Here is a 14,332-nt window from a genome sequence, read left to right on the forward strand (position 1 = left end):
CTGAAAAGAAGATCAAAGTCAGAGGGAGGACAGAAACCTCAAGCGAGACCTGTAAAAACCCTCTTCTTCACTTCCTTCAGAAGGGTGCTGCAGTATATGCCCGGTGGTCTGCAATGCAGTGTGAGTAGATGTCTCTGGGGAGCACAGCATTCACTGTGTAAAGGAATTAATACTTTCTGGAAGAGCTGTATTAGTTACATATTTGTTCAAGCCAAGCTTAAAGAGGTAGCGTGTAACACAGCTGGTGATAAGATTATCCTCATTTTCATTGATTAGGTATGTGGACGTGCTATATCTTAAACCAAACACGATAGTGAAAAATAAAAGGTGATTAAAGTGAATTTTAACAATGAAAGATTGTTGGTACCAGAGTTGGGCTGGTCACAGTATTTCAGAAACTACTGACCTGAGAATAGTCTCTAGGGTTTACACACAAAGGTCAAAAAAGGGAAAAGCTCTACTGAGCAGCAGTTCTTAAAATCCTTTGTTTGTGCCAGATGTCAGAGGACAGACTAGTGTGAGTTGATAGAAATGCAACAGCCACTCAAAAAACTACATAATTTTCGGAACACTATCTCTGACCACATCGTTCCATGAAGAAATGATGGGCCGCAACAGCAGAAGATAACACTGAGTAACAATCCTGCACCCTAAAAAATGAATGGTAAAAAAACAACCCAAATTGGTTTGTTTTTGAACCCAACAGGTAATCAGCATTGGACCAGCCCAACAGTAGTCATTTTTACCCAACAAAATGGGTTGGTCTTTTTAACCCACCAGATGGGTTAACAAATTAAATCCAATCATTGGGTCAAATCAGTTTCAGCCCCGGGTCGATTCTACCATATGATTGGGTTGAATATTGTGCTCATATTTAACCCAAATATTTCATTAAATTAATTTCAGCCCTGGGTCAATTTTACCATATATATTGGCTGAATGTGCCCAAATTCTGGGTAAAAGTAACTACAGTTCTGTGTTAATTCAACTACACACATTGGTTTAATCTTCCAAAAAATGTTGATTCATCCATTTTCTATGCCGCTTCTCCTTCTCAGGGTCGCAGGTGGCTGAGGTTGATTCCAGCTGCTGTGGGCGAGGGCAGGGTCACCCGTCTGTCGCAGGACTAACACATATAGACAAACAACCACTCACACCTATGTGCAATTTAGAGTGACCAATTAACCTGACATGCATGTTTTTGGTCCATGGGAGGAAGCCAGAGTACCCAGAGGGAACCCACACACTCACGGGGAGAACATGCAAACTCCACACAGAAAGGGCCCGAGCCCAAGCTGATACTTGAACCCTGGACCTTCTTGCCGTTAGGCAAGAGCGCTAACCACTACGTCACTGTGCGGCCATGTTTATGCTTAGAGAAATGTATATAATATACATATATATAATATACATATCTTGTAAACAGCTAATTTTCAAAACCTTTTAAAATTCAATATATACTTGGTCATGCAAACAATACAGTATGCAATGACACACTTGTCAACAATATTTAAAGTATTTATTTTGAATTTCTTTGGACCCATTGACAACCCAACAGTGGTCAAAACAACCCATGTGCCGAGTTTAAAAATCTATGTTGGGTCTGTTGGACTATAACCCAACACATGAGTTGCAATAAATAACTCCAAACGCATTATAATAGCCCAAATTGGGTTACTGATTTCATAACCCAGCAAATGGGTTAATAAAATGACCCAACATTTTTTAGCGTGTGCCAGCACGGAACAGGAAACTAAAGTTACAGTTTAAACAGGCTCATTGAAACTGGACAATAACAAATTGGTCTGATGAGTCTCCATTTCTGTTGTGACAGGTGGGGTCAGAATATGCTGTTAAAAAAAAAATTGATCAATCAGTTCAGGCTGTTACTGATGGTGGAACGGTGACTCCTTAGTATAAAATCTTCATAGTTTAAAAACCACAACCACATTTTTTTTTTTTGCTGACCAAGTCCATCCCTTCGTTACCACAGTGTAACATGTTTGTCTGGCCACTTCCAAGAGATCATGTAACACAGCGTTCACTGAACTCCAGCAGCCTCAACAGTCACCTGAACTCAAGTCAGTAGAGGATTTTTAGAATATGGTGGAAGGGAACATTTGCAAATATTCTCTCTAGAAACAAAGTTATAGAGAATCTTCTCTTAAAAGATGCACCAATTCAGTGTTTCAAGTGATTACACACTGATGAAAGTTCCAATTAATACATTCCATTTCCGCTCACAGGTACCTCTGAATCACCCACACAGGGACACTATATGACAGTGTTTTTCAACCACTGTGCCGTGACACACTCGTATGCCATGAGAGATTCTCAGGTGTGTCGCGGGAAATTATTCCATTTCACCTAACTGATCTAAAAACATTTTTTGAAGATGAATAGATTTTGATCTGCAAACAATATGCCACTGTTGAGTGTCTGTGCTGTCTCCTGACTGGAAAAATCATCAAGTAAAGGATAAATTATGCTTTCCACATGGGGGAGACACACTGAAATGATATATATGTAATTCGAATGAGAGAACGTGTGTGACTCTGGCCCCTGAAACTGCAGGGGGCAGTGTGTCGCAAACCCACACCTACCACAGTACAACATGAGAGGAGAAGAAGTGGATTTTCTCTACTCCTCTTGTGTGTGTTTTTTTAAATGTTCATTACAATTATGGCACAGAAACATGGTGACACAGTTTTAAGAACACACCAGAGAAGTAACATTAATGACAAGATAAATAATGGGGTGAATAGTAAATTAAACAAGACAACAAAAAATTTTTTTTCAAAAGTTATGTTTGTGCTGATTGCCAGGAAATTAATATGATTTTTGAGAGGTTTACCAAATAAAAAAAAAAAAAACCCTGCTTTCTTGAGTGCAACACAAGCTTACCTTTCTCTGTTGAATTTGAGCGAATGAAGGACTGCTGGCCGTCTCTGGCGCAGATTCCACAAGTGTAGTGTGTCGTCTGCACAGGCTGTGACCAGCGCCCCCTAGAGGAAAAGACAAAGACCAAACAGAGTAAAATAACAACTTGGATTTTAATTCCACTCGAATTGTTGAAACAATTTTAAATAGACACCCAGATAAAGTAAATGTAGAACTTTGAGTGTGAGATAATATACCATGTAGAAACAACCCACTGTGTAACAATGATTAGTGAACACTGCAAACTTTGCAAAACTCTTTTTTTGGAACGCCGAGCTCCCAAATGAGCAAACATCTCGACAAATATTCCAATATGAGTTGCAGCACCGTCTGCTTAGGCTGCTAAAGAAACATGAGAATGGGACCGAATAACTGCGTAAGACAAATCATTTGCAAATGGTATCAGCTGCTTTCTGAGGAGAATTATAATTACAATGAAACTCCCTGTGTGGCTCAGCTACCAGGGTGTCACTGCACAGACTGGAGCCCGGGGAGAATTAGCTTTAGATTACAAACCTAATCTCTGGATTAAAGACAGCAATGCAGTGAAAAAAGAGGATGAAAATATTGCTTCCCACAAATATCCATATTAGTATTTGCTTTGCATCCATCCAAGCTGTCGCTCTGTATCACAATTGAATGGAAATATTCAAAGAAGATTCATTATACTCAACAGAGAGATTTAGTAAAGAATCTGTTCGAATGTGACAAAGATAAATTACTGTAATGACTCATGGCCGCAGTGCAAAGAAAAGTCACAAGCTTCTGCTTATTTTCCCTCATAGTTTTATGTTATCATTGTCATTAACATTATGATTATTATCATTCAAGGCAAATCTGACAGATGGAGGGCGAACTTACAATTATCTGGTGTGTATCAATAATATCCATTTATTTTCAGGCATAGGCCCACTTTGTTGAAAGCTACCAATTTAACTGGAATCTTTTATCTCATCACAGAATTAATTAGAGCCCGGTGGGTTGAAATTGTGTTAAATGGGCATAATTATTATTCCTATTATTTGCAGTTGATTCTAAAACAGTGAAACAATGAAAGAACTGATGTAATTTTTCACCTGCTAGAATGTACAATCATTAACGGGAAAGATTACTTTTAGAAGTGACGTGTTCCCATTTTTTTCGTGGGAGTATATTAATCATTAACGCTCCTCTGCATAGAAACGTTTGAGTGTGTTATCACAGATTATAATTTCACACTCATTTGTGCATTTCTGTCCAGCTTTGTGACACTTTTTTCTTTTCTAGAAATGTTCTCTGAAATTTCTTGTAGCTGTGGACATGAGTGTGTGTGTGTTTGTATCTCTTTGCAGAACTGGCAATCTATGCAGGGTTGTTAATAACCTGAAACCAGAGTCAGCATGGTTGGTCTTCAGCCAACCAAGACCCCGAAGTTTAAATTAGATAACACAGTAAATGGATGGAAATGTGTCAAATTTCATTTATTTGTGTCTTTTGCTTTCAAATTGTGAAGCACTTTGGTTCATATGTTGCATTATGTACTTCATTTTCATGATATTAATTTGTTTAAGTAGGGCTGACCAACTGCACGAGACAACATCCTACATGTTTGCTAAAACCTTATGTTGAGCGAATCTCTACAAAGCTAAAAAGTGGCAAATTTACCTTTGGATGAACATTTTATGCTTTAGAATTCAAAGCATTCAACAATCTTCAAGACACATTAAAGTCCAAAAAAACAAAAAAAAGAACAAAAAACACACATTTTCTCTCTACCCTCAATGATTTTTTTTCAGCCCCTCTTTAAGAAAATAAGATTAATAAAACAAGACTTGATGTTTCAGTTACAAACTTGTCCTGGAAAAAGTTCATCATCTGGTGACAGATCTGATATCATAAATAAACAAGACATTTTCTCTGAAGAACTTTCATCTTCGAAGTTTTTACACTTAATGTGCCAGATCATGTGAAACAAAGATCTGTAACACTGCATTTCGTTGATGTAGTAGATGGCAAATATGATATCCTTTATTTTTTGAAACAGACGTGTCATATTTTCTCAGAGTTTTGTCAGAGTAACTTTGTATAGATGGATGAATATCATAGACCACATGTAGGACAACCACACACTAAAGCAAACACTACATATCCTACTCAAAAAATGACTTTTCTTTTTCCCCAAAGTACTCCTGCTGACCTTCTTTTCTGTCAGACATGATAATCCTTCTCACATTTTCCTTTCCTAAGTAGTCTCCCTTCTTTACCCTCCACCCCACCTACAATCCTCATCTGACACCAACCTTCACCAGCTCCCTCAGATGTATTATTCATCAAGCAAATTCATGAATTCAGAGCAGAACTGGGGAAACAAACACATTAATTAGCCTATTCATAGTCTCCTCCAAGGGTGCCAGAATAAAATATTTCCTCATAAAATACCAAGCACAGAGCTCATGAGAGCGACACTGTGCCATTATACTTATATATATATTAAAAAAAATCTCAGCTTGATATCGTATTGTGTTGTTTCTGTGCTGTAAAAATAGTGTGCAAAAGCGCACCACTTACAGGAACCTGTGAGAAGTGGCCTCTTCAGTGGGCTCGCATACCTAATGGGAATAAGTCATTACATCTCACTGAATGTCAAGAGTCCAGAGTGAATATGCAAGCCAACCATTAATAGGACTGCCTACAGCCCACGCACTCAATCGAAGGGACGGCTGCTATAAACGATAGCGAGACCTGCAGACCCACAGGAGGGTCCGGTGGAAAGTGTATACTGTGCAGCATGTGCGTGCATGGCATCTGACAGGTGAATGACACTAATTATCACTTCATACTTAATAGTTGATGGGATTTTTACAGTAGAAGGGGAAGATTTCGTTGTCGAAGTTTGACATGGCACTGTATTGACGAGAAGCCTGAACGTGAACATTCAAAGTGCAGCTCTTGGTCTGTACTGGTCACTGTTCATCTTGATTGGTCCAAAGGAAGGAACATTTTAGAACCAGTGGCAGAGTCATGAACGGTCAAGGCTCACTGATGCATATGGCCGACGCGTGCGGTCCCATTCAACAGACTGAAGCTCAAACTGCTGAAATTTGGTCCTGACAGAAATATGTTAGGATACACATTACATCAATCATTGTTTTAACTGGGATTGATTTTTTTGTGTGTGTTTGTTGTTGTTTTTCAGTTGTTTCTTAATATTTGTTACACATTTTTACAAGTGTACATCATCCCAAAGCACGGTGCATTTTTTCAGAGGGTTCAGAGATAAGCCCTATGAAGTCTTCATGGAGAGTGCTTCCATTATCATAATTTAAATGTATCCTCAGCTAGACAGCAGTATCTTTCACACCAAAGTAAAATTCAGTTTTCGTGACATTTCAATAAAGTGTGCATGGATTCAGGACTGGACTCAGCGCATGGCCACAACACTGTGGTTAAAAGGGCCTTTGTGCAAAGTAGGGATGCACATGGTTAACCGTTAACCATTAACCGATAGCAGGAACTTTGACCGGTTAATACTATTGTTTTTTGTTTTTTTAAGCCCCAGCTGGAGCGGAGCTCTCCACAGAGCCGTGCGTCTTCATGCACGCTGGCATTATATTACAGATATCAATGACTGCGCTGCAGATGACACCTTAATTCACTGATTAATTCCAGGTGCCTTCATGTTGTACAGTAGGGGAGGGTGTGTGTATCTTTGTGTGCATTGACGCATGTGGCACAAAACCGGTGTTACATTGAATATTATTTTTTATCTCCAGACGCCGCGGGTCGTCCAGATTTACAGTGAAATGGTTCGGTATGAAGCCGCATCATCCAGATAAATATTAAGCTCCATCAGAACTGTTTAAAAATTGGATTTCAGAAGCTAAAACTTTATTTTGGAAATTAATCAGAACACAGATCACCAGCGCGCTCTCTCGACATAATTTAAAAAACAATAGGAGATGACTGAAGCTTAAAGTACTGTTAATTATATCTAAATCTTTTAGCTTTTTTTTTTTTTACATTTTAGATGAGAATTTGCTGTTATTGTAAATCTGCAGTTAAGCACCGGACTGTGCCGAGTCAGTCACTCACTCGGAGCGCACATTTCCGTGCCGGAATGGTGGGACGTTTGCGTGTCGGAATAGCGGTATTTCGGAATGGTGATATGTCTAAATGGTGGCGTGTCGGAATGTCGGAATGGCAGCATGGAGCCACTCAACAGGGCGTTTAAAAGTCGTCCATGCTTCGAGTCGCTTTGGAGCCTCGGCTCTCCACCAATGCGCACGCTCTTTCTGTGCGCGTTCCGCAGGCGCAGTGTTCCACACATCCTTGAGAAGCTTTTCCGGCACTACAGACTGTTTATCTGCTCCTTTATTACAGATTATTTAGATAAAATTAAGCACAAACATTGTCAGTATGTTATCATTTAATATTAAAGTTTATTTAGCCTTTTTTTTTTCTTTTTTTCTGAATCGCGGGGCGGCGCCAGAGCAATTCTGTCGGCAGACCTTCTCCTCCCTCCAGACAGTCTGCTGTCTCCGTCCACGAGATGTTCACTCTGGTGTGTGGAGTGATCAGGCTGGAGCTCCGGCTGCCGTCACTTTTACCGTCATGTTTTGTTTGCTGTGGCGCTCTGGCGATGTGCGACCTGCGCGCAACGCGGTCACAAATTCTGGCTGCTGCGCAGACATCCGCAGATCGGTCCGCGCAGACCAATGCGCAATGCACACCCACGCAGACATGTGAAGCATGGACGGGCCTTAAATCTTATCGGTTAACGGTTATAAACCGGTTAAAGGGCGTCGGTTATCGGTCATAGAAAAGATATCAAATGTGTATCCCTAGTGCAAAGAGTGACAATCTGTTTCTGACTTACTGTTATTTTAGTTAGAACAATTTACATTTCAAAGTACATTTATTTTCTGCTATGTCAAAGAAAAAAGTAGAAAGGCCTGTATGACATAATATGGACGATAACGTTGCTGAGTATACAATAATGATATGACTTGAAATAAATATAAATGCCTTGATAGATGATGTTAATGTCTTACTGTTTTAAGATTTATTCTTCTAAATATTACTGATGTCTTTCCTGGTGCTTATTTACTTACACAAGCTTGGACTGGGCAGTGTACGAAATTGATCGTGATCCAAAATGATTTTTGCATTAAAAAAAGGGGGTTTTTCACACGTAACCCTAAAATAATTCAGCGTGAGACGCAATCCACAGACAAGTGCACCAAGTATATACACTCACTGAACACTTGATTAGGCATGACTGCTCTATTACTTGTGAACACAAGACCTTAATCCAACATTCTCACAGACTACATGTTAGTGCCAGATGGGCTGGTTTGAATATTTGAGAAACTGCTGGGATTTTATGGCACAACCGTCTCTAGTGTTGAAAGAGAATGGACCAATGAAGATAAATTATCCAGTCAATGGCAGGTTTATGAGCCAAAATGCTTTTTACACACCAGAGGGCAGAGAATAATGACAGACTGTTTTCAGAAGATACAAAATCAACAGTAACTCTAATAATCACTTGTAACAACCAAAGTATGCAGAAGATCATCTCTGACCATACAAAACGTCAAACCCTGAAGCTCATGGGCTACAGTAGCAGAAAACTACACTGGGGCATTCCTGACAGTAAAGAGCAGAGAACTGAGGGTGCAATTCCCACAAACTCATTAAATGTGGACAACAGAGGATCGAAAAAGTGCTGCCTGGACCGAAAGGTCTAAATTTCTGCCCAATATCTCAAACTGAATGTTTAAGAGTGACCTGCAGATCCTATGATAGTCAATCAATCAAAATTATTCTTTAGAATCATATGCAAGACAAATCAGCAGGTGGTTCAACATCTATACCACTCACAACTCATTTCATCCCATGTCATGATCGGATACATTCACAGCCTAATTCTAAAGGCTGCAGGGAGCTCTGCAGATCCAGCTGCCACTTTTTTAGTTGATCACGCAGCATCCAAAGCGTCTGAAACACCATCAGTGCTTAGATAAGTGTTGTATGTAAATTATTGTTGAATCATTGCTGTTTCAACTCTTCGGTGTCTTGGAAAGATTCAAACATTCATTTAAATAGTTTAGGAAATGCATTTAATTAGTGTGCGTTCCCTGCAAATGACTACATATGGCTGTATAGAATACATTAAAATATTAACAGGATTTAACGGTTGCACAATAGAAATCATCAGCCATGGCACACATAAATGCATGAAGTATGAGTCAGTCGAACTCAGAGGCATGCTTTTACAAATTCACCAATTTAATGAGATCTACTTGAACCCACAAACGCGCTCTCGACCGAATACACACAGCTACACTTTTACATAAACATCTGGGTGCTTCCAGGCATACTTAAACCCACACACACAGAGTTACATGCACACACAAAGTCAGCACATATCACACAACACAAACACACACACACATATACACACACACACACACACACACACACACACACACACACACACACACACACACACACACACACACACACACACACACACACACACAGACACACTCCTCTTGAGGCCTATCCACCTCCATTTGCCTCAGACACATCACAAGTGGGCCAATGACTGATGGAAGTGGGCTGAGCGAGGCAGTGGGCTTAAAAACAAACAGACAGGATAAAGAACAAGAAAAAAAAAAGAGTTTGGAAGAGAGATTACAGCACAGCGAAGGAGAAGATGGACGAGCTTCATGTTTTGTACCTGTGACTCAGCTTCTGCACTTTAACAAACATGAGGACCCTTTATTTCTCTCACACACCTACCTACAGCATTTTTCATCAAACTGCTGTTAAATTCCCAAAATCATGCACTCGACACAGCCCTGCCATGTGTCAGCCCACACACTCCTGTACTGTCAGTGGAAGAGTGAACAGTGAGGGGAAAATGATTTCACCTCTGCAACCCCCAGCAAGTAATGATCATAACAAACCTTTAATCAGGACACTTAATCACACAGTGTTTTGGCTCCTGCTGCTCCGAATGAAAAAATAAGGTTTATTAGAGGGAAAATTATGTTATCAGCACTTTTGCTTGAAACAACTTTGACTTAATTATTGATACTCCACAATATTGGATGAAACAAGCAGGGTACGTCATGACGCAGACCTTAAGATTGACCACAGCCACTAAACAGAAAAGAGTCTTTTATTCTCAGTAGACTCACATAATGTATTTTACACATCTGGTTGTTATCTACACCAGCATTTCTTTCCTGTTTGTCTCTTAATTTGCAGTACATTTCTGTATTTACTCTAGACAGCAATACATTTCAGCTGTTCCCTTCTGGGGTCACCGCAGCAGATGGTGTGATCTGGCATGTTTTAATTTGGCGTAAGTTTACCCTGCACACCCATCTTGGCGTAACTTGAGTGATTTGGGGTTAACAGTGTTGATCAGGGACCAACAGCAGTGACCTCTCAGTAATGCAATCCAATACAGCAAACCTCAAGACCACCACTGGCTCACAAACAGTATAGCGAATTCTGCTTTTGTTTTTCTTTATTTTCCAGGAAGTGTTTTTTTGTTGTTGTTTTTTTTTTGTTAATGTACTACTGTGTTATGCTACTGCTGTAGTGCAGGAACTTCTCAAATAAGGATCAATAAAGTATATCAATCCTATATGGAATTTCCTTGTTTGATTGAAAAATTGATATTTTTCTTGAGTGACTTTTTAATCTATTGTATGCGTATATGTATATATAATACAGTAATAGTACTTCCATACAGTAATTAGAATTTCTATGCTGCACTGCTTTCAGTAGTTACCATTCTGTTTCATAGTTCAGATGTAACTACAAAAAAAAAAAACTTGTCAACTGTCAGCCAGCCCTGGAGGCTGTACTTTTTTCTCACAGTCCGAAAACAAGAACATAAATCAGGACATTTGAAGCCCCGTTCCACATTTTAAAATGATTCTAAACACTTCTGTGTGACCAGTCATTTTCATTATGACCGACATTAACTCATCAACATCCAGAAAAATAACTAAAATAAACATGTTCTCACGCTGTGCACAGCACTTCTATCATAGTTGTTCCCTATGTATGTTTGCTTAATGATGACTTCAGTGTTAAACAAATGCTTCAACTCCCCAAAGCGAGATAAAAAAAAACAAATAAAATCACGGACTGTGGCTTACCTCGTTGATGAGGAACTGCAGTTGGAGAACAGCTGCTCCGCTCTCATGCTGACAGTAGCAGTCCACCCCAGGTCGCCCCAGTCTGACGACACCACAGAGTCAAGGAAGTGTACAGAGGAGTACTGCATTGTGCATCAGAACAGGCAAAAATAACACAGTACATATTCATGTGTCAGTGATTGCAGTGTACTGGCAGAAAGCAGTGAAAAACAATATCCAATCAAGACTTAAGCACACTCACTGATGATTCAAAACATTATGTCCCCTTCACAGATGATGTGAATAACATTGATTATCTCATAGCAACAACTCATGTTAAGATCTGAGCTGTGTCGAATGAGGAGTGAACACTCAGTTCCTGCTGTCAGCATGTTGGACAATTATTTTTTCAAGATCAAAAAGTTCATCTCTGTGAAAGTTTTAAAGCAAATGATATCTCTGTGGAGATTCTGGGAGGATGTACCTGTGTTAAATGCGGTGGCACAGAGGCAGGAAAAGCCAGAGTACAACTGCATCATTTGCCACTGGCCCTGTGTGGGCAGGTGGTGCAATGTCAAATCCAGTTATAAAGGATGAGTGGTTTTAAAAAAAAAAGAAAAGAAAGAAGTGCATTGTGGTGTTTGATGACTGTTGACACACCCTGCACTGTGCTTCTCTCACCTTGAGGCGGGTACATTTTTTTTGGGGGGGGGGGGGGATGTATGTCTGTGTCATCACAAAAAGGCCTAGAAATGTACAGTGTTTTCACCCCATAATCAGAAATATTGAGTAAAAAAGTCAAATTTATTCTGACGTACCAATCAAAAGTCTAATGAGACACATGCTCACACCTGCAGTACTAGTACCAGACATTATCTATGGACTGAGCAGTATCAAATTTGCCATTCAAAAATATCCCTTTGAATCACAAATAAGCCCGTTGATGGTTTGTTTAGGTAACAGGTACGGTTGCCCGAGGAAGTCGACTCTATGAGCACATCCTTCAAAGCAGGTGGAAATCAGCGGGAGGGGGAAGTGACACAACATGAAAACACAGCCAGTTGGATCAGAATCAGGCGCAGTTATTTAATCACCACAGTTAATTCACAATCCTGCCATTTTGCCAACATTGTTCGACACAGTGCGGTGCAACAGAGAGCCGTGTACAACTCGTACTAAACAATGCTTTGTAGGAAAATATTTACCAGTTTCTTTTATGCTGTTAATTCACGCTGAACCATTAGTGAGCTCCACCTTCGTCGCTCATTTGGCTGATTTAATAAAAAACTAACATATTTCCACAATGTGGGTTATGAACTGAGCAATTTCCTCAGATGTTTGCTTCATCTTTCAGGGAGCACTAATGCAAGACAGCTATCCATTACAGTTCTTTTCAATCTCAAGTCTATTTCTCATTTGACTGCTGCACATTCTTGGGAACAAAACAGATATTTACTCTGCATCTCCTGACCTCATGTGTAACTGTATTCCATTACAAAACCTGTGGGATGTTGTGGCGGGGGAGTTCGCCTATCGCACTTCTCCCTCAAGAGATTTCTGTCCACTCCGCTTGGCATCAGTAGCCACTCGTGACACCTCGCAAACGGCTGCGGGCGAGGTGACTGTGTGAGCTGAAATCAAACTCTTGTCATGCTGAAGCCTTTTGGCGGTGGAAAATAGAAAATAAACACAAACAGTAGTCAGAGGGAACAAAATGTGTCTTCATTCACAATGAGTCACCTAATGAGTCACGTTAAAAGAAAGAGCAGCAGACTTAAAAAACAAAGCTTTGAGTCCGGCGGAAGACGTGAGTACAGAGGAGACAGAGACTGAAGCTAATTAATTACTTTTGTGTCGGCACAAAATACGGCACTATTGCCCACCTCAGGTCGGCAATGAGGGGTCGGGAAGAATCAATGCCAGCACCCATATATGTGTGTGTGTGTGTGTGTGTGTGTGTGTGTGTGTGTGTGTGTGTGTGTGTGTGTGTGTATATATATATATATATATATATATATATATATATATATATATATATATATATATACTTTTAGCATGTAAATATAATTTACACATTGAAACTGCTGATGCATATTCTCATTTGTACAGGTAGGATGTATCTGTAAATTACCAATTCAAATACGTTTATTATCTCTGGATCTCATAAAAGGAAATCATCAGTTAATTCTAATGTGAGATTTATTGGAATGTATCAGGAATTCTGGTATTTAAAGATGTGAATTCGGCCTGAGACAAAAGCATTTGAAGCATCTGCAGCAAATCCACATACATCCCAATACCTATCTTGGATGAATGGCAGTGTCATGAATAATCACCTTGTCCATATACTGTATTACGTGTCACTCACTTAATTACCGGTAGCGTGCCGTATCCTGATAAATTATGTAAATATTACCATGCTGAGATAAACAGAGACACGGTGTTGTAATACTACAATTGAGATGTTCAACCTATCAATCACTCTGCCCTCTGCCAATCACTGGAACCCCGGAACCGTTTCCAGCTGTATTATGCCACGCTAATTAATGAGAACAACACTGTGCCTGAGAAAAATGGTCCCACCTTAAGGTGACAAACAGGACAAGCTTTAATGTTTACCAGTAATAAATATTCAACAAAATCTATCTTTTGTTTATATTCATTCAAAGTTCTTTTGTTTTTCAATTTACTTTGTAAATTAAATCATTTTACTCCTTTAGATAATTAACAGAAAATGCTGTTGTGTCATTTTACTGATGAAGACAAGATTTGATATTTCAAAACTATTTTTAGACCCATTAAAATTCCAGAAATCAATTATGAAACAAAAACAATGAAGGATGAAAATATTGCTGTTTGAATGGTATGTCAGAACTTTCTGCAGAGGTTATAGAGGAGCTCATGGTTTATTTCTGCATGCTTGGTTAAGGCTTGTTTAATGACTCCTAATGCATTGCACTTGTGTGATTAAATTTACGTTAACTGCTTCATCACCATCTCTGCACTGCATATTTTATCTGCCATTCATGGTTGAAACAGTCGGAGATTGGTCAAATGTTTCACGTCACGTACTGGCTATTAAATTAATGATCTGAGGAAGACACCACGGCAGACATCAGACTTGACGTGGAAGACACTGTCTCAAAGCAGTGACCTTGAAAAATCTGAGGTTGTTGGATGGGAGTCTGAGGTGTGTGTGTCTGAAAGTGTTGTGCGGCTGAAGTCCAGCCAGGAGGAAAAACATGGTAAAA

At 39.6% G+C, this 14,332-nt stretch overlaps 1 protein-coding gene across 16 annotated transcripts in view; it reads right to left on the reverse strand.

Annotated features, from left to right (window-relative positions):
* stxbp5l (syntaxin binding protein 5L) overlaps nt 1-14,332 on the reverse strand; it is a 167,095-nt gene that overhangs the window by 77,196 nt on the left and 75,567 nt on the right. For all 16 annotated transcript variants that reach the window (XM_030112289.1, XM_030112286.1, XM_030112284.1 and 13 more), the window contains exons 3-4: nt 11,103-11,184; nt 2,905-3,005 (exon numbers count right to left, since the gene is read on the reverse strand). In XM_030112289.1, the coding sequence (XP_029968149.1) occupies nt 2,905-3,005; nt 11,103-11,184 (183 nt within the window). The remainder of the gene's footprint in view (nt 1-2,904; nt 3,006-11,102; nt 11,185-14,332) is intronic.

Source organism: Salarias fasciatus, chromosome 16 (assembly GCF_902148845.1).
Source record: "Salarias fasciatus chromosome 16, fSalaFa1.1, whole genome shotgun sequence".
In the NCBI taxonomy this organism is placed as follows: Eukaryota; Metazoa; Chordata; class Actinopteri; order Blenniiformes; family Blenniidae; genus Salarias; species Salarias fasciatus.